Source organism: Meriones unguiculatus, chromosome 15 (genome assembly GCF_030254825.1).
Source record: "Meriones unguiculatus strain TT.TT164.6M chromosome 15, Bangor_MerUng_6.1, whole genome shotgun sequence".
In the NCBI taxonomy this organism is placed as follows: domain Eukaryota; kingdom Metazoa; phylum Chordata; class Mammalia; order Rodentia; family Muridae; genus Meriones; species Meriones unguiculatus.
The window spans coordinates 66,906,346-66,932,267 of record NC_083362.1 but is presented as its reverse complement, the minus strand read 5'-3'; the positions used below and the strand labels follow the sequence as shown (position 1 = coordinate 66,932,267).

The 25,922-nt window shown below is 42.4% G+C and overlaps 1 protein-coding gene across 3 annotated transcripts in view; it reads left to right on the top strand.

Moving 5' to 3' along the window:
- The first annotated feature begins 4,139 nt into the window (after positions 1-4,139).
- Dock10 (dedicator of cytokinesis 10) overlaps positions 4,140-25,922 on the top strand; it is a 249,752-nt gene continuing 227,969 nt past the window's right edge. For all 3 annotated transcript variants that reach the window (XM_060368696.1, XM_060368697.1, XM_060368695.1), the window contains exon 1: positions 4,140-4,371. In XM_060368696.1, coding sequence (XP_060224679.1) covers positions 4,249-4,371 — 123 coding nt within the window. In that variant the 5' untranslated portion in view covers positions 4,140-4,248. The remainder of the gene's footprint in view (positions 4,372-25,922) is intronic.

Below are 25,922 nucleotides of genomic sequence, written 5' to 3'. Positions count from 1 at the left end.
CCTCTCCTATCAGTGGACTTGGGAGGGGCATGCATGGAGAAGGGGAAGGGAGGATGAGACTGAAAAGGGAGGACGGTGAGGTTTACAGGGGGGATACAAAGTGAATAAAGTGTAATTAATAAAAATTAAAAGAAAAAAAGAATTGTCATTTAAAAAGTAATATGTAAGGGGAACAGGAACTGTCTCTGACATGAACTCAGCAATGGGCTCTTTGACCACTACCCTCACCCTCAAGTGGGAAGCAGCCTTGCCAGGCCACAGAGGAGGACAATGCAGTCCTGATGAGACCTGATAAGCTAGGGTCAGATGGAAGGGGAGGAGGACCTTCCCTATCAGTAGACTTGGAGAGGGGCATGGGAGTAGATTAGGGAGGGAGGTTGGGATTGGGAGGGAATGAAGGAGGGGGCTACAGCTGGGATACAAAGTGAATAAACTGTAATTAATATAAAAATAAAAATTTAATTTAAAAAAGTAAAATAAATAAAATAAATGATTATATTACAACTCTGTTATATATCAAGGTATATATCTTAAAGAATGATGAACCTTGAGAATAAGAAACACATCAGAGAAGAAAATGCCTAAAAAAGTGAAGACAGAGTTTCCTTATATGTGTAAGAACAGAAACATCCCACTCTCATTTCTGATCATTTTCTTCTTCCTTATATTGAGCCAGCAACTGTGAAGATCCCAGGATGTTAACTCCCTAAAGTCAGACTACAAATTAAAAACAAGGCAGAACAGTGAACTCCGAGATGTGACCCTAGTAAAAAAGGAAATAAACAAGCAAAACTCTTTTTAGTCACTTACATAGCTCTCTGGGCTTTGCCTTCTGCACTAATTTTGACAGAACAACGAAAAGTATGGGTGCCAGGACAGACACCAGGACCTGGCGGAGCTGCACAGTCAAATATGCTGTACTAGTATAATTTGCTTCCAAGAAGTAATCTGTCTTCTAAATACAGTAAAGAATACATAATATTCTACATGTATTCTGTATAAAGAATACATAGATGCAGGCTTAATATATTTGCCCAAAAGCAACCCAGAGGCACTTGGGTTTGTCAATTGTCTCCAGCTCTGGCAAGAATTAGTGGACCATCATTATTATGACACCATTTAAACTACAGTTCCTTGTTGCTTTCTTATTTCCTTGACAAAGTGGGGGAAAGATACTATGAAATAGGCTCTAGTTAAACAACAATAATTTTAAAATATTATAAATAAATTCAATTGTTTGCTCTTTCTTAGTATTAGAAAAACAAGAAGTTCTTATATCAAAGTCTTTTTTCCCACTTGGCTTACAATTCTGATTGACGATTCTGTTACTGCTGAGTTAACTGTAACTTTCTAACAACAAAATGAAATTATTTTATTTTACCCATCATACTTTTAGATAATGATCAAGGTAAGTGACCTGCTTCTTTGGAACCCCCCCCCCCAACACACACTCACTGTACAACAGGAAATATAGACTTTTTCCTTAAGAGGGAGTTTGAAAAGAAGTTTTTACTGTAATATCAGAAAGTCATTTGAACTGACATTTGTATAGCTATCATGCAAAATGCTGTATTTGAATAGACATGCTGCAAAATTCGCTCTCAGCTTTTGTTTATGAATGAGGGACGGGGGAAAGGGGAAGGAATTCTCTAGTTTGATTCAGGTTGGTCCGATAAGGCCCATGAGCATAAGCCATCTGAGGAAGAATGGGTTTATTTCAGCTTACAATTTACACTCATTGTTGAGGGAAGCCAGGGCAGGAACTCAAGCAGAAACCATAGAGGAACACTGCTTTCTGCCCCACCCCCACCTCATTCAGCTATGTCACCATAGTGTAGGGAAAACATAGTACAGTTTTCATTTCTATACTTGTTACTGTGATAAAAAAAATCTTAAATCCATTTCTTACTCATATGTCTAGCAATATTAGCTCTAAGCCAAATCTTTCAAAATGACAAAAGAAAATTAATAATTATATTTTTCTAATTTATTGAGCATTGGAGTATATCTCAGCAGGCTGTAAGCGCTTCCTGGACCTTAAGAAAGGCAATGAAGCCTTCAGATAATGAGGAAGAGTGTCTGGGAGAGAAAGAAGGAAGGAAGGAAGGAAGGAAGGAAGGAAGGAAGGAAGGAAGGAAGGAAGGAAGGCAGTCAAGGAAAGATAAAAGGAAGGAAAGAAAGAAAGGAAATAAAGGAGGGGGGAGGGAAAAAGAAATGCAGTCAAGGAAGGACTGCAGTCAAAGAAGGAAGGAAGGAAGGCAGTCAAGGAAGAAAAGAAGAAATGCAGTTAAAGAAGGGAGGAACAGAGGGATGGAGGGAAGGAGAAAGGTCAGCACCATCCCTGGGGGGGGGCTTGATTGTTTATGATAAAGGGAGCTTCAAACAAGCCAGGGTGCTAGGGAGGAAGCAACATCCCCCATGGTTTCTGATCCAGATTCCTGCTTCCTGGTTTCAGCTTTGAGTTTCTGTACTTCCATAGGTAACTGTGACCTGGAACTATAAGCAAAATAAATCCTTTTCTCCCCACGTTGATTTTGGACAGAGTATTTCAAGACGGCAAAATAAGTTCAAACTTGAACTTTTGTTGTACCCAAGACACACTATGAGGAATGGTCTGTTACTGTAGCCTTTGCTTCCAGAGCACTTTTCTCTTTTCCTTGCCATCCCCCTGCTTCAGCACTCAAGTCTCTGACTGCATCGGACTTTCTGAGCCCTCGAGAGTTATTCATAATCATGAATTATTCAGCCCCTATTACAAGCCGGGCACTATTCTGAAACCAGGAAATTATGAACAGTTTGTCAAATGTTAAGAGAGAGTCACATTGTGTGTAGCCCGCCTCAAAGGGAGCCTGTCAGCCTACTAATTACACAAAGAAAGCATGAGCTATACCACCAAGTGAAGAAGAAAGAGGAGGAAGAGGAGGAGGAGGAGGAAGAGGGAGGAGAGGAGGAGGAGGAGGAGAAGAGGAAGAGGAAGAGGAAGGAGAAGGAGAAGGAGAAGGAGAAGGAGAAGGAGAAGGAGAAGGAGAAGAAGAAGAAGAAGAAGAAGAAGAAGAAGAAGAAGAAGAAGAAGAAGAAGAAGAAGAAGAAGAAGAAGAAGAAGAAGAAGAAGAAGAAGAAGAAGAAGAAGAAGAAGAAGAAGAAAAGTTTTTAACTTTGGAAAAATGTAGCGGTCACAGATCCACAAAAAAAGCCCCTTTAGGAAACCCAGACTGTTCCCAACAGCTCTCCCCGGAGCTATGCCTTGCTTTTCACCCACCCACTGTGGGGAGAACCACCATGCATGTGACTCCAGATAAGAAACTTAGAATACTTTCTCATCAGATAGCCTTAGCAGGGTAGGTGGGCATTTGGTAAGAAGGCAGAAAAAGATTAAACGCCGCCCACCATGCCTGACTCCCTGTGCCCAGTAACCCTGCAAGGCAGTTCTTGTTAATCCTAATTCCATCCTGAAATCCTTTATGTTGCCCCGATAAATATTAGATTTTAATTCAAATTAGCATGCAAATTTAAAGAGGCGTTTGGAAAATCAGTCTCTATAGTCTCGTGTTCCAGAGGCACGTGGCTGGTATAGCATAGGAAAACATGTAGGAAAAAACGGTGGCAGGTGTGAATTCATACAGACTATCCCAAGACCAAATGAGGGCTCTAGGTCCGGAAAGACTTCAAAGCAAGGATCCCAGCCACCAGACAGATCCTTAACAACCCTCTAGCCCACCTCTCCAAAGGTGCACGGGAGAAGCGAGCTCAACCCTACTCCACTTTCTAACCTCAGAATGTAGATCTGACCTGTACATAAAATGCCAAATCCCCAACCCTCCAAGGCATCGGATCTGAGAGTTGGGGGGTTGGCAGGTCCTGCTCAGAGCCAGCGGCGGCAGCGGGTGATCAGGGTTGAGTCCCGGGTGGGCGGCGCGGGTGGAGCCACCCCACGCGCGTCCCGCGGCTCCCACTGCAGACGCGCCTTAGCCGTGGCCGAGTTGGCCGCGCGTGGCCGGAGCAGGAGCGCGGAGTTTGCAAAGTCGCCGCGGAGCTCGAGCGGGAACGAAAGGGGGTGGGCAGAGTGGGGGTGCGCGCGCGAGAAACCCGCCTCTTGTGAGTTGAGCGGGGAAGGGGGTGGGGGGGGGGAGAGAGAAAGACTCCGAGTTCCGCTTCCTGATCGGCGGGTGGGTGAAGCGGGCTGGCGAGGCCCGGAGACCGGCGGGACGCACTCGCTCCGGGGCCGTGGCACGAGCAGCGCGGCCCGCTATGGCCAGCGAGCGGACCCGCAGGTTCACCCGGAGCCTGCTGAGACCCGGGCAGGCGGCCGAGCTCCGGCACAGCGCCGCGTCCGCCGCCGCCGTGGCCGTCAGCAGCCGTCAGCAGCAGCGGGTGAGTGCGGACGCGTACCCCGCGCCACGGTGGGGCTTGCCGGGGGACCCCGGGCAGGCCTCGCCTCCAGCCCTGTGAGTCCGTGTTCGGGAGCTGGCGGGTTCTTCACCCCAGCCCCGCACTCTCTCCCTCGCCGGCCGCCTGCTAGAGCGACGGAGGAGCCACCTCTGCCAGGCAGTGTCACCAAAGAATTAAGGAACCCAACCGGAGGCGCATTTGGGGACTTTAGGGATGCGGGACGCTTAGAAGAGCAGCTGCGTGGGAGAGGATGAGCCCACGTTTTAAGGAGGGTGGAGGGGGCGGGAATGCATCTATGCTGGCTCAAGGAGACAGGGGTGACAGGGACCTGGGGCGGGGGCGGGGGACAGGGTGGTGGTGGAAGTCTACAGATTGGAACCTGTAGATCCACAAGTCTGCGCGCCCCATTCATCCCTTTGGAACGTGGAGAAGGTGCAGAGTAAGCTCTTCATCTGGACCAAAGCCGAACACCCCCCACCCCCACCCCTCCGCCTTACACCTAGGGCGGCAATTAATGCAGTTGGCACAGCCCTCCCTCATCCACAGGCTGAAGCCCCACAAGCCACTTTATACTGTTGCAGAAAGGGCTGGGGAGAGTGGAGGGGACGTAGGTTATTAAATAGCCAGTGGGCTTCTGGTATTTTTTTTTTAAAGCTGTTTCATGGGATTCTCCCTCCAAAAGGCTCCACTGGTTACTTCCTTGTCGAAATGCCTTTTTAAGTGCTGGGTGATTTCCGCGGGAAGTCCCTGGGGCAGCAACCCGCATCAGGTGCCCAAATCATATCCATGCATCTCCAGATGTTCATAAATTCCAGTAGGTGTCACACTACGGGATGGAAGTGGCAAGCAGGGAGCGGGAGTGCACATCAACTGTCCTGGAAAAGGGAAGCAGCAGGGAGCAGCCTTCCAGCAAGAGAGGGGCGCAACAGCGGAGCTCTTGGCCTGACTTTCTTGGACCAGAATCCTCCTTGTGGGTTTCATTTTCTTTTTTTGCCAGTAAATATCATTAGGAATTAAACAACCCTTTTTAAGAGTGACAAAGAGAAAGTGTTGCCTTTGCCAGTCACCAAAGAGAAGGGAGCCAGAGCCGGTCAGAGCCAGTTCCCACAGCCAGAACCCTTCTCTAAAGCCAGAGGTCGGGAAGCTGAACAGAGCGGAAGCAAATTGCCTGGCAGAAAGACCAGAGCATCTGATGCCCGAAGGGTGGGGGCTGGGGGGAAGCCTGGGGTGTGAAAAGGTGGCCAGGCCGCCTTCTCTTTCCCTTCCCTCACCGCTGGCTGCAATCTGCAGTTACCAGAGACAATTCAACTGTTAGCCAATCCCTTGACAGTGCCAGCCTGTGGTTTTGATATCGGTGTGCATATTTTTAGGGAAGAACAGACAAACTGTCAAAAACGGGCCGTTCTGAAAAGCAGGTGGAGCTGTTACAAAATCAGACATGCGTAAGACAGTAATTTTTACTTTTACAGCAGCAATTCTCAACCTCTAGATTGACACACCTTTGGGGTTCAAGTGACCCTTTCATAGGGGTTACCTAAGACCACTGGAAAACCTAGATATTTACATTACGATTTATAACCGTAGCAAAAGTACAGCTATGAAGTAGCAATTAAAATAGTGTCATGGTTGGGTCACCGCAACCTGAGGAAGGGTGTTAGAAGGATTAAAGGGTGGTAGCATTAGGAAGGTAGAGAACCACCGTTTTAAAGGGTCGCTCAGAGTGCGCCTTCATTTTGCTGTCATTTGCCTCGTGGTAAATTTCCTCTGCAGTTAATTCATTTTAGGGACTCTTAGTAATCATATGACAGAGAATTTCAGCAAAGATGGCATCCAGCTAGCTTCAACAGCGCGGCCTCTTTTAATTTGTGTTTTGTTTTAAAGTGCGTTTTCTTAACAGTTCTGTAGTCATGGAATTTCCATAAGTTATAGGTATCCTAGCTGCCCTTACACCACACACACACACACACACACACACACACACACACACACACACCTTTCTCCAAGAATACCTGCCATTTGAATGCTAGTGAGGTCTTGCCACAATGAATGAGCACAGTGTCTTTAAGGGCAGTGAGAAGGGGCAAAGGGGCAGGTCACTGGCACAGGTGTCCTGCCTTCCTCTCTTCAGCACCTTGGCCAACACTTCAGAAACAATTCTTGCCAAGACATTTCAAGGGATCTTACATATCTAAGCAGGCAGTGCTGGCAGTGATTTTGGCAGGAAGCCATGAGCTTTGCTTTCTTCTCTACCACTTCTCTGGAAGGAAGTAGGAAAGGTTGGGCTTTTTGTTTGTTTGTTTTTGAGTCGGTTACACACTCAGCGGGACCCAGAGGGCCACTGCACTCTCAAGGGACCTAAAAACCTCAGCATTGGCCTACGTGGTATCTGCTCATATCGGGCTTGCATCGATCCAGCATCTTCAGGCTCAGTATGTCTGTTGCTCCATGTTCTCAAAGCGTCTTTGTCGAAGGGGAACAAAAGGGGGGATAATGGGAGAAAGGAGGAGTAATGAGGAAGTATGGTGGTTAGTTCGCTTTAGTACAAAGCAGTAGACAATCATCTGTCTGCTGCAGCAAGCTGTCTTCTATTGTATTTGAGGGCCTCTAGGGATTTCTATTGAAAATATCTAATTCACTTCCATGATTATAGTATTTTCTGAAAGCCCTTCATAATGTGTTGTAAATCCTGGCCTGTGCTCCATCTAATAAAGATAGATGAGGGTTCAGATTAACTACATCTGAGAATGAAATGAAGTCTTCAAAATATATTTGGGGTGTAGAGAGCAGAGTTCAAGGGAAGCTGACTGAAGGACATGACCAAGGCCAGCCTTGTGGTGTCTGTCACAGGAAGTAGAATGGGTACCAAAGCAAGCTTGACTTGAATGTTATCCAAACCCCTGGATTAGGTTTGCATGTGTACACAAAGACAGCTGGCTTGGGTCTACCACATTCTGCCTCTCTCTAAGAACTGTTTTGCATAATAGACCGATATCTTGAACAGACGTGGTCCCTTTAGTTACTCTACCTTCTTTTTAGAAAGTTAATGATTAATGATTTATTTTATGGCAAAATCAGAGTACTGTCCATTTTAAATTATTTCCTGAAATTGCTTTGTCTGCTGTCTTATAAAGAAGCTTTTCTGGTGTGGAATTTGAGTTCTAATGTGATTGGAAATGTGCTTCCCGTCTTAGGGATTTGCATGTTTTATCACCATTGTTCAACACACATGCACATACTATGATACTGACACTAGTTTGAAACTCTTTCTTGGTAAGAAACTTTTCTTCAAAAATATGGAGGTGTGTCTGTACTTTCCATGAATTAGCATATATACATGATTTTTTTACTGTTCAAAAAAATAAAACTTAAAATGGGTACACCTTTCTGCATACATGTTTGCACTGCAAATGAATATCTTTTACAATAATAAGTAAGTTGTATCAAGTGCCACATTAGATCTGCAATGTGTTTATGGAAGGACCACGTTTAGGTAGTCAGAATAATGAAAGGCTTTGGACAACAGGGAAAACTTCAATTGGCAGTAAGCACACAGGCAGGTGGACACTTGCCAAGGACCAAATAACCATTTGCTCAATTTGTGCCTGAATGTATACTGCCTAGACTGAAGTCCATTTGCTTTTCTGTGTACAATTTAATGCACTTATGAGGGTTTCTCTTTTGTTACACAGAACATCCTCTGTAACTTAAATATATATATATACTTTGTTATTAACTTCTTCTTAAGAGGAAACAGCCCGCCAGAAGAGATTGCAGTTAACCATGATTTTCCTATGCCTACCCCCTCAAGAGGGGTAGGCACTAAAGAAAGAAAGTGCTTATCCTGTAATCGCAAGAATCCCATCTGCTTGCTTTGATGTCTGCTCAGTGTGGTATCTACTTGCTTTTGACATTTTAGAAAGCCCCGAATAAATAGAAACTTTGACCCGCCAAAGAACTTGAATTGAGAATTAATGAGCATCTAACATGTTTGCATGAGGAATTCCTAGAAGGAAAACTGTTCTCCCCTCTGAACTTTGTGACATTTGTGTAGTGGAGAGTAGGAGGGAATTTTGGAAGTTGAGTGGGGGAATATGGAATTTCCCAAAACTTAAGTTAGAAGGAAGTGGAAAGATAGGGAAAGTGCTGTTGAATGAAAACAAAGCACTTATTTTACATTGTGAGCGCCCAGCATTGAAAGCAATATGCAATAGGCCTGTTAGTTCAGCCTCTCAGGCACACACACACACACACACACACAGCCCTTAGAAAAGAAAGATTTGTTAAATCGTTTATGATTTTTATGTGTATGTCTGTGTGGCTGCATGAGCTGATGCACATTACATGTGTGTAAGGGCCCATGGAAGCTTGAAAAGGGTGTCAGACTCCTTGAAACTATAGTCACAGGTGGTTGCCAGCAGCAATTAAGGTTTCGGGAACCAAACCTTGGACCTCTGCAAGAGCAGCACGTGCTCTTAACCATGGAACCATCCCTCTTGCCCCAATATTTTCCTTGTAACAGGCCTCTTTATAGCAAGAAGACTTTACGCCTTAGCAGAAATCACTCCCTTCTTTTTTTTTTCAATATAAATAAATTTCTTGGTTTTTGTTTTGTTTTGTTGCTTGATAAGGAAGTCAACACAACAGTCTCAAGGTCAAGTCTGAATCTATTGGCTATACCAGCTGACACTGGAGACTTCCTTTAGAAGGGTCAACAATGAAACAACGAGCCAACCTATATGATTTGAGGCTTTCTGCCCTGCCCCCCATGTCCAACCATTTCATGAAGACTTGCTTATTTATTCACTTTGTATCCCAGCTGTAACCCCCTCTCTCCTTCCCTCCCAATCCTAGCCTGCCTCCCTCATCTCCTCCCAAGCCCCTCTACAAGTCCATTGATAGGGGAGGTCCTCCTCCCCTTCTATCTGACCCTAACTTATCAGGTCTCATCAGGACTGGATGCATTGTCCTCCTCTGTGGCCTGGCAAGGCTGCTCCCCAACCCCTATCAGGGGGAGGTGGTCAAAGAAAGACTTGCCAATCTTGATCAGACCTTTAAGCACTGAAAAAAATAATCTGGCATAAAGAATGCCAGAGAGGCAGATATGCTCTCTTGGCTCATGGTTTCAGAGGGTTCGGTCAGTCATAGATGGTAGGAGGGTGTGGTGAACCAGAGCAGTTCACATTATGATATGGTGGGGAGAAGACAAAGGTAAAATAGAGCAAAAGGAAGCCAGGACAAGACAGAGCTCCTTAAACCACTGCCTTGAGACACACCACCTCCAAAACCCAAGAATACTATCATAGTAAGAGTCCACTGGGGCCCGATTGATCTAGAATTCTCACAGTCTAATTATCTGTAGAAACATCCTCATAGAAACAACAGGGGTGTGATTTGCTAATTTCTAATCCAATCAAGTTGATAATCAAGAAAAAAAAGGGATTTATAATTGCATTACACTAAACCAGTTGTTGGGAACCTATAGGATGCCTGACATAATGTTAAATGCTTTACTTGATTCTTGGAAGGATACTATGGGGAAATTACTGTTGCAAGAGGCAGAGAGGAGGGTCAAACACATTGCTCAAGGCTGAGTGACTGACGTGATACTTTTTTTTTTTGCACCCTGAATAGTAACTATACAAGGTTACTCTTTTGATAAACCTCTAACAATTTTTCAGTTTTGTGCCTCCTTCAGTAGCACCACTAATTACTGAGCATGGAAAGTTAAGTTTGCTTATTTTTGTCTTCTGATCTACCCAAGATGCAGCTAGCTCATCTAAGGAACAGGAAATCGTTCTTCCTACTCACGTTTCACTGAAGCTGCCAGCATTCACAGCAGCGTTCCTGTGAGGTTCTTAGCAGCACTAGCGTTGTTCCCTGTACCTTTATAAGAATAGACCCTCTAGAGGCAAGTAGAAGTTCAGCTATTAAATCTGTAAAAAAATGTGAACTCACTCTGTTCGCCTCATTTTGTCTGCCTGGCAAAGCCTTGAGCACGTCTTGTAGGCAATGGGATTGATCCTGCCCCAGTCCATTTCTAGGACTGCTGATGTCTCTGCTACTCACTTCACAACCCCTCTCTAAGATATGCTTGTGTGTCCTGAAGCACGTTTTCCACTTCTCTGAGTTGTACCAGGATTCTTGTTTCCAAATCTTTTCTCAACCAAAACAGCGACTTTGAGTTTCTTAAAAAGAAGCATGTAAGACAATAACCATTTTAAGTATCCTGAGAGTACCAAAGATAACAGTAGTAAGAATAAAAAGCAATATTAGGAAAGTTAGGTACAGTCAGACTTGGTCATTACAGTCAAATCAATATAACAATTAAGTTTGGTAACTTTGCTGAAAGTTCTTCCTGTAACCACATGATATAGGAAAGCACCATGAAATCTGAGAGATCCAGAACTAAGGTCAAATAAAGTAATCTGCTCTAGGCGTAGTCAGTATTAACTTCTCATGATACCCCAGAGATAATTTCTCATTGTTTTTCATGGAGGAAAACATAATGAAATTATGGATCCTTGCCATTTAGAGCATATCACCAGGACCAGGAGAATTGGCATCACTTAGGAGCTAATTGGAAGTGCAGAAACCCAGGACTCACACCACACATACCAAGGATGCATTTGAATAAGATCTTCCACTTATCTGTAAGCACCTTAAAATTTGAAAAAAAGAAAAAAAAAAGATGAGCTACATCATCAGCCATTGTTTTTCCCACATCATCAGTTAAATGCAGTTGTGTGAAAGTTTTACAATGCAACTCTGAACATTTTGCCTAAGTTAGAGAAGGAGTTTAAACTACCTATGAATGAAAATGCAACTTGGTGATTGCTAAATGACCTTAGGGAAATCTCTTGCTTATTTATGCCATATTGGCTTTTCTACTTCATTGTAATATTAACTTCATTTAAGCTTTTAGGTTGAGAAAACCAATCCTAGCATACCTTAGATAATACTAATTCAAAAATATAACATGCCCTCACCCTGGGATACAGAGTGAGAGTCGATACTGTAAAGATGAAGGAAATTGAGGTTATCATACCTCTTACCTGAAGACTTTAAATAGTTCTAACCTGTGTGTTATGGATTGACTGTAACCCCACTCTATCCACCCCCAGACAACTTTCAACTGATCCCCCAGACATTTTAACTTATCCTCAGTGTTTGAAGATGGTACCACTGGGTGACAACTTGATGTAAGTTGGGTCATGAGAATAGGAGTTTTATAAAGGTGGTAATGATTTTAAAATAAGAGAGAAAGACTTCCTTCCTTCTGCTACAGTAATAAGGTTTCCTGTCTGCAAATTTATGGCCCCAAGATCTTGGCTTTGCAGGCTCCACAGCTGTATGAATGAAATGTCTGTTGTTTGAGCAGCCTGAACTGTCTCATGAAGCTGCTATGATGACTCCTTGCTGCTCTCTATAATCTATTTTGCTGCCATGTTGAGATGTCTGGAGATTTGAAAATAGTTCTTTCTATCATTAAATCTGAAGATTACAATCAGAAAGATATAAGGACACTTTTTTCTCTCATAGTCACAGATCAATATACATATGTGTGTATATATGTTTGTATTCCTCTGCTTCCGAGCCTTTATAAGTTCTCCAGATGCCTGTAAGTCACAAATGTGACCTGCTTAGGGATGTCATCCTGGACATCACATGGAAGTTTCCCACCCACCTTTCTCAAGTCCCATTACTCTGCTTCATTGGTTTCATGGCTCACAGTGCTACCCACGGTAATCTCTTGAACTTCGCTGTTGTGATTCTTTTATATGCTTCTTACTGTGCAAAAGTAAATGCAGGGATGAAGCTTTCTCACTGAATCTGAGGTACTTAAGGAGAGCTGGGACAATGTGCTGGGTGCACTGAGTGGGAGATTGAGGTGGGCCTTGCTCTTAGTGTGAGATGATGATTTTCCTTACCGCATAATCCTCACAGTCTTGAAGAATGGAACAAGCAATCAGTTAGGAATACACTAAGATGCCCTGTGTATCAGGGGTTTTGCTTACAGTCTATTTTCATCTGCCTGTCTTTCTGTCTCTTTGTCTCTTTCTGTCTCTCTGTGTGTGTTTCTCTGTCTCTCTGTGTCTGTCTCTTTCTCTCTGTCTGTGTCTGTCTCTGACTCTCTCTTTCTCTCTCAGTTTCTCAAGACAGAGGTTCTCTGTGTGGAGCGTTGGCTGTCTTGAACTTGCTTTGTAGACCAGGATGGCCTCTAACTCAGAGATCTGCCTGCCTCTGCCTCTCCAGGTGCTAGAATTAAAGGTATGCACCACCACACCTAGCTTACACAGTCCATTTTCAATCAGCCTTTAGTGATGGGTTTCTGGTCCCATCGTCTAGTGAGCAAAGTTGCTCACGGACCAGGAAGTTCCCCGTGGCTGGCAGGTGGATGGTGAATCATGAGTCCTTCGCAGGCAGTTTGACTCCATGGTCCTCCTGAGTGGTGCAGATGAACCTCCCACCAGGTGGGAAGAGAGGAAGAGCCCCATTTGATATGCAGCTAGCATCGAAGAGTAAAGGAAGCCATTCAGTCGCAGTTTCTAGAACAGGATGCACTGGGGATAGTTCCTTTAGACAGAATGGTTCACCCATGACATATTGGGACTGATGCTCTCTAGGGTCTCCCTCTTGGTGCTTAGTCATTTTCCAGATACAGGGTTGGCACCTGTAGGTTGTTTTTCAAGCAAAGCATCTAGAAGTTCTAAAAGGACCATCATTTCATTCTTCTTCTTGTACACAAATACATTTTTGGCAAGATAAGCATGGAGTGGTTGAATTGCAGTTTGCATCTATTACATTGTTTCTTTAGTCTTGATAATGTGCTCATGTTTACAAATATAGGGATTTCTTTCCTTTAGAGTCATATTTGTTTGCTGCTTATCACTCACAGCAGTGTCTGTAGACTGGAAATAAATGCTGGTGCTTGCTGGACTCAACATGTTGACCTACATTTAATGATGTAGAAATAATAAAATTTAATGAATTTGAATGAATTAGCAGCAATAGACAAAAACATTTGCCTTGGGAAAACATTAATATTCTACAATTGGACTGAAGTAGTTATGTCTGCCTCTAAAATAAAGAGAATTCGCAGAGCTGCATTATTCAAAGTCCCTTTCACTTCTACTTGTAAAATATGAAAGTTCTTTGTTTTTATAATCTAATTTGAGCATACCTTCTCTCTTGACATAAATTTTGGAAGCTAGGCAGCTCTTTAATTTAAGCTTAATACCAAAATGGCAGAATTTAACAAAAGATTGGAAGGGAGTCTATTTGAAAAGATGACACCATTTATGATCAACACAATGAGCTTTTTCCTCCCTGTAATGGTTTTAGTAATTACCAATTTAAATTACTAATTAAGGCTGTCAAAATGACCAATGACTTTTGGCCTTTTAAATCACACATTCTATAAAAAGAACACAGGCATGAACATTTGACTCGGCAAACAAGCAAACAAAAAACTTCACAGAACTTGCTATTCAGTGAGATATGATAATTAAATTATTCCTGAACATGCATTGTTTATTTAATAAGCTCTTCAAGGTCCCTTTGTCCTAACTCTTTGGCATGAAAGAAAGGGGAATTGAATGCAGCTAGGAAATCTTCACCAAAGCTGTTGGAACTCTGTCACATTGAGGAAGAAGATGAAAATGTGGAGAATATCTGAAGATACTTATTTTTATATTTCTCACATCCATTGTTTGTTTAAAGTCAGCCATTTGTTCTAAAAGATGTCTTTTTTTAAGTGAATAAAATTGTATTCTGGTTTGCTTTATTATTATAATGCATGGGATGGATAGCTGCAAACTTGTTCTAAATCTGGAAGTACTAGCAATAATGTTCATTTGGCATATCAACATGTAGAAATAAGATTCTTGCAGAACTTTCCTGAGTACCAGAATCGTAGTGAAAAACACATGTATTTATGACTAGCAAGCATGGCTTCCAGGCAATGTAACTGATTGTGTCATTTATCTTTAGGTTACTTCTAAAATAAAATGATGAACTCTAAGACCTGGAAAGATACTTTTTAGTTCTGAACATCTAGGAAGTTCTTTGTGATTTTGAGAAGGTTTCATAGAGAATAAACCTATTCTGCTTTGGTTTTGTTTTTTGATTTGTTTTATTTGTTACACAACCAAATAAATTAAGATACCTGGGTTTAGCAACTGAAGAACAAGTTCAATTGTTTTACATCCAAGTAAAAATGCTAGCATTAAAAATGATCACCAGTTACTAGGTGATCAAAAGATAGAGGCATAGCTGTTTATGAGAGGTACAGGACTTGGCAAAAGGGAACGGGACCAATGCAAACTTGGGCAAGTCAGGTTCTTCTAGCTTTGTGGAGCACCAGGGGTTAGGAGCCCTTTCCATTACCTCCCTTTCCACCCCAAAGAAATGAGAGATTCACTCCATTCAGAAAGCACCCTTTCCAAGACTCACAAGGCTCAAGGTCTTCATGAAACCCCCATCCACGTGACTGATAGAAAAAAAAAATGTGAATGGTTCCTCCTGCCCAGGTCTACTCTGCCCTAGCCACTGATAAGACAATAAGAGTCTCCCTCCCTCCCTCTCTCAAACTTGTTTTCATCTGCATGACTGATATGATCTGCTCTAAGCATAGTGTGGTTTCAGAGGTGTTGAGAGGAGGCTGTTCCTCCCCCCAGCCCTAGTGCGGCTAGTCCTGAGAGCAGCCACACTAACCCAGGGTGGGGCACCACAGTGTGTTCACTTCAGAGTGGAAATGAACTGTTAGCATAAACCATGCGGAAGGCAGAGGCTGTGGTACTGGAGACGAAGCTTAGACATTTGGAGAAGACTGCCAAAAGGCTGATCTCTAGAACTGTTTAAATAACATTTGTCCATTCACAATTTAAATGACGCTTGTGATACTTCTTCTGGATTAAGAGGAAAAGATGTCAATATATTTTTTTTCTCCTACAGTTCTACTACTCTAAGGACTTTCAAGGTCAGACATGTAGTTATGGCCTCTCATTTTTTCCAGGGCAGCAAAACCCTAGCACACAATGGGTGCCTAATAAACACTCCTCAAGTAGAAGCAAATAACAGTCACATATGGAGCTGGTAGAAGACAGATGAGGCATATGAAAAGAAACCGAAGTGCCTTGTATAACCAAAACAAAATTCCTAGGTATGTCCACACTTGGCTTCTGGTGTGAGGCACAGTCCTTGAAGCCAAACTGCCACCATCTTCCTGAGATCAGCTGTGTCTACTTATGAGAGTCTGTCAAGATCAGGCCTGTGACACTACAGCAACACCGGTTGGCACTCCAGTGTGGATAGGGAAAATCACATGGGATCCCTAAAAACTGCTGAGGGAGTGAGGATTACTCTTCCCCAGAGATGAAGACCCCAATGGTTATCCAATCCAAAGCAGTCAGCAAAATGTTATACATATATAAGCAACACTAAGCAAAGTCAGCAGGTTACATTTTCATATGGATTCACATAGACACAGACATGTAAAAGTAATAATAAAGAAGCATTTAAATTATTTAATTTAATTATTTTATTAATTAAACATTTTAGAATATATCATATGTAATATAGTATATATTACAAATAATATATTATAATTAATTATCAATAAATGTATTAAATTATTTTAAAACCATGAATTTGAAGGGAGCTGGGAGTGATGTGATTGCATTTTAATTAAATTTAAAAAGGAGAAAAACAATTAAAGATTGGGGAAAAAAAGAGATCAGTGTTGTAGACTCTTGACATTCCTTCATGGTTGGAGGGATGGCATTGGAATCTCAGCTGAGTATTCAGACACTCTCCCCAGTCATTTGTATGAAGTTTTGCCTCAATTGCAAGTGCTTTGGGGATTTGGGGGCGGGGAAGAGTATATGGCCACTATCCATGCTGGGTGAAGACTTCTAGTATAGCTGCTTTGGAGTCTCTCCTGCCAGAGAGACTCTCAGCTCTGCTCTGTAAGACCAATGAACACATTGGGTCCCCAGGGTGAACTTGTGGTGAAATTATACTTTGATTTGCCATCAAACCTTTTGAGTAGGGGCTAGATGCTGCTCATATCCCCACGAGGGAAAGAATTTTAACAACAGCTTTAAAACAACAATGTATACCTGCTGTTCCATAACAGCAATTGGATGCATTGCTACAGGAGACAAACTTCCTTAAAAGAAGACCAACAGTTCAGGCACTAAGATCAAAAATTAATAAATGTGATCTCATGAAACTGAAAAGCTTGTGTAAGGCAAAGTACACATCAATAGTACAAAAAGACTGCTTACAAAATGGGAAAAGATCTTCACTAACCCTACATCCGACAAAGGACTAATATCATATATATTAGACATCAACAAACCAAATAACCCAATTAAATATGAGGTACAGACCAAAACAGAGAATTCTCAACAGAGGAATCTTGAATGGTCAAGAAGCACTTAAAGAAAGTCCAACGGCTTTAGTCATCAGAGAAATGCAAGTCAAATGACTCTGAGATTCCATCTTGCACCCATCAGAATGGCTAAGATCAAAAACTCAAGTGACAACACACGCTGGCGAGGATGTGGAACAAGGGGAACACTTCTCCCTTGTTGTTGGAAGTGCAAGCTTGTACAATCACTTTGGAAATCAATTTGGGGCTTTCTCAGAAAATTGGGGAAAACTCTACCTCAAAACCTAGCTATACCACTTCTGGGCATATACCCAAAAGATATATATCACCATACCACAAGGATACTTGGTCAACTATGTTCATAGCAGCTTTATTCATAATAGCCAGAAAGTGGAAACAACCTAAATATCCCTCAACCGAAGAATGGATAAACAAAATGTGATACATCTACACCATGGAGCTATTAAAACCAATGACATAATGAAATTTGCTGGCAAATGGATAGAACTACAACTATCACCCTGAGGGAGGTAACCCATTCCGAGAAAGACACACATGATATATGCCCCCTTTTCTAGATCCAGGTCTTTAATCCTAAATGCAGCTGCAATGCCCCCTTTTCTATGCAAGTACAATCATAGGCTCTAGGGATTTGGTACGGATGTCTTTGAGAGGCAAGGCCCAGAACAAAAGATGCTCAGAAATGTACTAAATGAACCAAGTACCCCTCAAGAACTGCTTTCTGATGCAAATACAAAACTGAAGAAGCAGTCAAGGACTGCAGGTCATGGAATGGGGTCAGCTGCAATCAGGGTGGTTCTTTCCTCCTCATTTAAACCTCTCTGAAGATGCTCTCACAGACATGGCTGGTAGTGACTCTAAATCCAATCGATGTGAAAGTGAGGATTTACCATCCCATTGTTAGTATTTTCTCCATCTCCCATGCTGTCTCTCCTGGGTTCCTAGTTGTTGGTCTTAGACTCTTCTTTCTATGTGTCCACAACACCATACAAATATATTAGTTACCCTTCACCGCAATCACATAGCCACTGCCCTGTGATATTAGAATGCTAAAGTTTTATCACAGCTTCATTTGTGATTGCTGGTTACGTGGGCAGGCAGAAATATATGTGTTACTGTGGTTCTTTTAAATGCCCTGAACACTTCATCTCATTCTTGAAAAGGGCCTTACCGGCATTGTAATAAGCACTTCTTTTTTTCCTTACTTGCATGCTTTGATGAGTACCTGCTTTTTTGGAAACAAGAGCCCAGGCATTTGAGTTCAATGTCTTTGAAAAAATAAAATAATTCAGATGCCTTTTAAAGGGCCTCATTTTAATTATTGCTTTTCAGTGAGATAAAGAGACTGTGGTGGGAAAAAAAAAATGCATCTTGGGCCTGTGATTTCTTTAGGTTTTACAGTGCAGAAGCTATTATTTCTAACTTGGAATTTCTAGTTATTAACATTTCTTTCATTTTGAAGTGCTTTTCTCCCCTAGTTATGATGAGTCATTCCATTAGATATTAAATTTGTGAGTGTATGTGTGTCTGTTGTGTGGTATGTATGAATATATTGTGTGTGCCATTCGTATGTGAGGTGTACGTGAGAGTGTGTATGGCATATGTGGTGTGTTTGTGTGAGGTAGATGGTGTGTGTGTGGTATGTTTAAGTGTGAGTGTGTATGTTCTTGAGAGCACGTTGGCAAGGCTGACTGGCCAGTGAGTCTTGGGGGGATTTGTCTTTGCCTCTCCTGCACCGGGAGGATTACAAGCACAGTCTACCATCCATGGCTTCTTTTACCGAACTCATGTCCTCACACTTGGAATGCAAGTTCTGTACCGTCAGAGCTACCAACCACCTCCCCCGCCCCAGCCTTGGACATTACATTTCTAGGAATCATTCAGTTGCTTGGAAGAAATATGAAGACATAGTAAATTGTCCTGTTGCTACCACTGAAAAATCTTTTATCTTACATTTCTAAGTGCACTGTCCCCTTGCTGTCTGCCCCAAAGGTCCGTGTGCTGCGTTTGTGCATCTGTATCTCACATACACCTTCCAGCCCTCCCATTTGTTCTTTCTCCCACCCAGAATGCTCCTATCACTAGAATCTTCTTTTTAGATTTGTTCTCTTTTTTTTTTTCATCTCAATGAACTTTTTTTTCTGGTACCCTTGGAAGCTTCTGAGTCCAGGGAGCTTCCGTTGTGCTGGATACATCTTTTGTGACAGCTGCCTTTGCCGTGAGCTTCAGCATTCAATGATGACACTCTCCCGAAGCAGTTGGTACTGTGGATGTTGTCTGAGCCATTTCCATCTCATTTAGTTTTCATCTCTTGCTTTAATGAACATGGTTTTCTAAACCTTCTTGTGCACAGACACTTCCCTAGGGCAAACTACTCTTCTTTAGCCTTATAGAAACCCCAGCAAGGAAGAGCCTCTTCCCACTCTCAGGTCCACGAAAGCATTTCTTTTTACCATCGCCTTGAAACTAAACTTATCATCAGATTTTTTTTGTCAATTTAGCAAGTAGAAGATGCTGTAGCATGACTTTTTCATTTACATTTTCCTGTTTAAAGGGTAAAGGGCCTTTGTATGTGCTTTTTGCACACTGATAGTTTTGTCTTAAACAATTCATGTGAGACAGCAAGTATGTCCAAAGTGGATGTTTAGAATATTAGAAGTTATTTTGTAAAAACAAACTTAATTCAACACAGGTCCCCTTCACCAGCTTTTTGGACCTCAGTGCTCACTACAAACCAGTACATATAAAATCCTTGTAATGATACTCATGACAGGAAACACAAACAGGTGTCTTCATTTAAAATTTTTTCAAGTATTCCATTTGGGCTATGCAGTTTTCCTGGCCCCAAGCATATCTTGTGCAGATGCTTTTTTATTGAAATCAAACTGAATTGCACATTGATTGCTGGTGAAGTAGTATAAACTCCAGGCCTGCAAGGCAGACTGAAATTTCAAAGCTTTAGAATTCTCACAGAAAGACATTCTGGTGGTAGAACTTGGGAGTCTTTTCAGAAGTTCCATGTGACTTTAAGACTTGATTAAAGGTTAAAATCTACATGCCTGTGAACATCTATGGTTGGAGGGTGAGGTTCATGTGGAAGACTCATGTTTACTGCCACAGGGATGCAATGGAGAAGAAGCGTGACGTGGAAAGGGTTAATGGCCCCATTGTACAAGTTCTAGGTAACAGAATGAAACTGTCCATGAAGAAGTGGAAGACGCCTGTGTCCAACTGGAACAGGCAATTCCAGTGTGATCCAGTGAGAGAAACAGCACAGAAGTTGTTGTGTGACTCTCCCAAGAGGGAGCCATTTTAAAGACAGAGCAACAAATCCAAGTTCCAAACCTTCACAATGTAGCCAATATATTGTAAAACACTGCAGTGTGGGTGTTCAGCCAGACACATGGGCATGGGAATTGGAGTGCTATAACTTTAAAGTTATAGTGAGAAAAATGCATAATTAGGAAAGTGTGAGCTAATGCTACTAAGTATAAAATCTAACTTGATTTGGAAAAACAGCAGGGCTGGAAGTGTAGCTTGGTGATTAAATACTTGCTTAGCCTGTCTCAAACCCTTGGGTGTTATCATTGGTTCACCCCAAAGTCAGAAAGACGGAGCAGTTTCTCCACAAACTCAAGAGTAGTAGCTTATTGGAACAGAAATATTCGTCACGTTGTACTGTACATTATTTTTGTGTGGGGCTCATCTTTGTGTTACCTCATGAACTTCAGACTGGCCCAGTGTTGTGGCACAACGATCTGTCTCTGCATGTCAGGAATACTGAAGGGCGCAGGCACTGAAATCTCTATGTCTCAGCAAAGAACTGGGGAAGGGAACTTGTACAGAGCTCTATCGCTTGCTTGCTTGCTTTGCTGTCATTAAAATATCATGACCTAGGCACATGAAGAGAGACTTTATTTTGGCTAACGGTTGCAGTGCGGATAAGATTTCATCATGCTGGGATGGCACTGACAGCAAGTTGCAGGCATAGAGGGAGGAATGGCAGCGGAGAGACACCTCTTCAGCAGCAAGCACAAAGCAGAGAGGATGAACAGGAAATGCTACAAAGGTTTGAGCTCTCAAAGCCCACCCGCAGGGGTGCACTTCCTCAGCAAGGTTGTACCACCTCCGCAAACACCACTCACTGGTAACCAAGAGTTCAAATGCCTGGGCCTAAGGAAGACAGCTCTCATACAAACCACCACACAAGCAGACAGAAACAACAAAACCACAAAGTCCTCACTTCTAATTCTATCTCAACCAAGCTAGGTAACAAAAGTGCAAATTCCACGAAGCCGAAAACCCTGACTATTTGGGATTCTTAGAGAAACCTGGGAACAATCACTTTAGTACAAGACTTCCAGGAAAATAGAACTGTCCCAAGCCCTGGAAGGGACAGGACTTTTGTGGAAAAAAAGTCCCACTCTCCACTTCTTTCCCTGAAATTCCTTTCACTTCATTAGTGACACGTTTAAATAGATAACAATTGCCTTTTCGAAACAGTAAGGAGTGTTTGTAGGAATAAGCTGTCACGAGTGAGTGGTCATGCTGAGGGAGGCAGTGCCACAGGTGGGATTCCTTCTCCCTTTTCCTTTCCTCTTCTCACCATAAAAGGGAACCCCCCCTCCCCCCATATCAACCTTCCCCAGCTCTTCGAGTCACATGAGGACTGAGCATATCCTCATCCCCTAAGGCCAGGCAAGGCAGCACTGCCTGGGGGAAGTGATCCAAAAACAGGCAATAGAGTCCATGTTAGAAGCAGCCCCCTCCCCTTCCACTTGCCAGGTGCCCCCCATGAAAACCAAGCTGCCTGTTGGCTACATGTGTGCAGGGGGCTTGGTCCAAATCATGCATTCTCCTTAGTTGATGTCTCAGTCTCTGTAAACTCCCATGGGACTGGGTTAGTTGTCCCTGTTGGTCTTCTTGTGAGGTTCCTATGACTTCCAGCTCCTTCCATCTGTCCCTCAACACTTCCACAGGACCCCCAGACCTCTGCCCCATGCTTGGCTGCAAGTCCCAGCATCTGTCTCGATTCGCTGCTGGCTGGAGCCTCCCAGATGACAGTCAAGTTAGGCCCCTGTCTGCAAGTACAGCAGAGCATCATTATTAGTGTCAGGGGCTGGCTCTCTACCATGCGGTGGTTCTCAGGTTGGGCCATTATTGGTTGGACATTTCGTCAGTCTTTGTTCTTTCTTTATCCTTGTAGGCAGGGTAATTTTTGGATCAAAGGTTTAGTCCATGGGTTGTTGTCCCCTCCTTCCACTAGTACTGCCTGGTTAGGAGATGGTCACTTCATGTCCTCCTCCTATTAGGAGGAGTCTCACCTATATCCTCCCATTTCTAGGTAAATGTTCTAATGTATGTCAGAAGTTACATTTCTGGAGGTGCAGGCTTTTTTTTCTAAATGGTGGAGAGTAATGTTTTGCTTCTCTTGCATTGAGATGCTTAGAATATAGTTTAGAACATTGCATCATCTTGTGACTGCCATTGAGCTGGCAAATTGTCCTCCAGGATTTTTAAATTGCTGCCTCTACACAGAGAACAGAAATCCCCCAGAGGACACCGCAATTATCATGGTAACTTTGTTCTTCTAAGTAATGTTATAACGTACACATTTTTAGAGAATAATCATAATGAGAAATATATAGGGAAAAGGTTCTTTTTGAATACTTGTACGCTGCTCATCAAGTTGTTTGGCAAGAAACAGACTCTTTCACAGTTAGCTCATTGACTTTCTACTGTTTCACCAATGTGTTCACCATATTTTATCTGTATCTTTACTATGACTCATCTGTTCTGCCCTATAGGCTGTATTGACAACAGATGAGCACTCATGCTTATGTCATTCTCAATAAAATGTCAAGTACATACTGTAAAAAGTATAATGGCTTACCTTTTAAAAATGTTTTATATTTTAATACCTATTTTTAGACCATTTGCTTATGAATCATTAATGGGAGTCTACTAGACTTGGAAAGGGAGAGAATAGTATGCTGTTGGCCACTTTTTAAATTATGACAGGCTGTGGAGCTGATTGTTCTGTGTGGTTAAAAAACAGGTAGATGTTGGGTCTGCATCTCTGATTCGGAACTGGAGTTATAAGTCCTTAATCCTTGAGAAAACATATGGGCTGTAAACATGCTTGAAATTTATACCCCTGTATTAAGGGGCTCAGCCTGTTGGTTCAGCTTTGACAACTGGTCACATAGCTGGTTGGAAAGCATGGGAACCAACCTAATTCATACTCCGATTTTGGCTGCTGAACCTTAGCTTAATAATCGTGAAATCACTACCCCAGTGCTTCTGAGAATGAGGACTGAGCTTTTGGTCATTTTTTCACCCTCATGTTGCAAGTTGACGTAAATGTCAGGGCTAAAGGCAAGGTCTGTGAAGCAGCTTCCAATGATGAGGGGATAAACACTCAGCTTCTGAACATGGCACCTGGTGTCAAGGAAATGAGAAGCGGGCCAGGATGTTGACAAAAAACAGTTGGCCTAGGGTAACTAAGGACCCAGTGAGATGTAGGGGTGGACAGATGCCAGAATGGTCAAAATGGGTACAAAGAAAAGGACCAGGCAGGCGCATAGGAGTCTGGAGTGGGACTGGGTGGAGGAATGAGGACTTGCATCTTAGCCAGGAACAAAAATTAAACCACACTCTCTAGAGCTTTGATACTGCCAGTCCCCAAATTTACAGTTGTCTTCTTTTACTTAACCATGAGAGTCTGTTTCAGATCTTGGGAACCCAGACCATGTTTTCACTGGGGAGTATGATATTTCTCCATATCTGCTCAGGAAACAATCACATCATGTGGTCAGAGTGACAGCATGAACTCATTCGCAGTTCCCCACATAATAGCAGGGGCCTCGAAGCTATAAAAAGATTCATGCAGAGAACTTGAAGAGCAAATGTTGAGGACCAGTCTCCACCGTGGCCCTTCAGTGAGACTGTTTTCTCTCTCTAGCTGAACTCTCACAGTCTTTTGAACAATCCATTAAAAGGGGCTTAGAAGATGTACAGCCACTTAAAACAATTGTTGCTTTGGTGTCAGAGCTATAGAAAGGTCCACATTACGTCTTGCAAAGCCCTAGAACCTCTCTATTTCTAAAGATAACTTGTTTTCCTTCCACAAGAATCACTCCTCTGGAGGGTGACTGATGTTGAGAACTGATGTCAGCCTGTACTTTGATTTAGGCCTACAAGGAATGGAAGCTCACTCCACGAACCATGGATGAGCATTTCTCCCTGGCAGATAGTGGGAAAAGAGAACCGTTTGGTTCAATGGTTGACATGAGATTCAGGCTAGAGTCTCTTCTCTAAGAGTAAGTGCTTCCAAAAAATATATAAAATGTTTCCACATGCACAGTACTCCTTTAAAAAATATAGAAATACTGCATTTGGGAAGCACAGTGGACGTCATGTCATTATTATTTTGCTTAAAGCTTACTTTTTTGCTACTGAAAAGTTTGTCAAATAGCAGTTGTAAGACACCAGTGGGACAACTTTACAGTCACGGTAAGCAGAGTAAGTGATCTGAAGGGCCAGGGAATGGGGACTGGCAGCCAGACGGTGGCCTCTGTTTTCTGTTGGCAGGGCTAAGGAAGAGCAGATGTAATTATAAATAGAATGATGGCCCAAACCAGGATTACCCGGATAACTTAGTCAACACAGGGTTTTGTTTGATTGAATTTTGTAGATGATTTCATCAGTGATTAAGCTAACTTCATTAGGGCCAACTAAAAGGAGAGCCAACATAGGCATATCCAGCAAGCCCGGCCTAGCATTTCCTTCTCACTTCCTTTTGTTCCTTTTAGCAGAAGGCCTACTTCAGTTACTGACTTCTGTGGTCTAAGCAAAACAAAAAACAAAACAACAACAACAAAAAAAAAAAAACATCAGTAACAAACTCAACTTAGAAATCAAACAGAAATGGACAATGTGGAGCTGTATCCGTGCTGAATAATTAAATTATCTTCACTGTCTCATGCAGATAGGGTACAAATCTAACGTTCTCCTTCTCCCTTTTTCTCACTCCTCCCTCAACTACTCAATGTCATCTTGATTTCTACATCTATCTATAGAACGTGAAGATCTTTGTATGCATAGCAAGATTTTCCCAGGGGCTAAGAAATCTTCCAAATAGAGTTTGGATGGCTGAGTCCATACTGAACTAATTTTTTGACATGTCTGAAAACACGGAACATGTATTCAGAGGACCCCAAGCAGAAGTGACGGACCCTCTCTCCTTTCACCATTTCCTAAAAAATGAAATTATTGAGCAACAGATTGGGAAATTCTTTTGAGTTTTTTTTTTTTTCTTGGTTTAATTTCAAGTCACCTCTTTGAAACTAGAGCTTTGGAAACTTAAATATTATAAAGAAAGAAATTTATCATATTTGAGGTTTTAAAAAAATATCACCCCACCCCTGGATTCTAATTAGATATTTCCTTTCTTGTTCACATAAAAAAAAAATTAAAATCGCCTTAAAAAATATTTTATTGGTGTGTGTGAGTGCGTGTAGAAGGTGGCGGGGTAGTATATTCAGGACACTGTAGTGCCCAAGGAGGCCAGGATTGAGCTGGAGTTTCAGGCAGGCATAAAGAGTCCAGCATGGACTCAGGTCCGCTGTGAGGGCAGTGCCTGTTTCAAACCACTGAACCAGCCTGTAAAGGTGACCCTTATTTTAAGCATAAAATAATGTAAGGACATTGTTTTCATTTTTGAATTTTATATATATGAGTGTGTACCCGAGTATGTCTGTGTGCCATGTGTGCACATCCACAAAGAAGACCATAAAAGAGCATCAGATCCTCATGGAACTGGAGTTACAGGCAGTGTCAGCCACCATGTACCTGTGAACTGAACCTGGGTCCTCCGGAAGAGCAGCCAGTGCTCTTAACTGGTAAGGCAATTCTCCAGCCCCAAAGAACTTTTATATATAATGCAAAAATATAAATGAAATAATGAAGCTTGACATCTAGATCAATTTATTTATTTATTTATTTTTAAATTCTTTATTAATTACACTTTATTCACTTTGTATCTCCCCTGTCGTTCCCTCCCTCCTCCCATCCCAATCCCTCCCTTCCTCCACCCTCTGCATGCATGCCCCTCCAC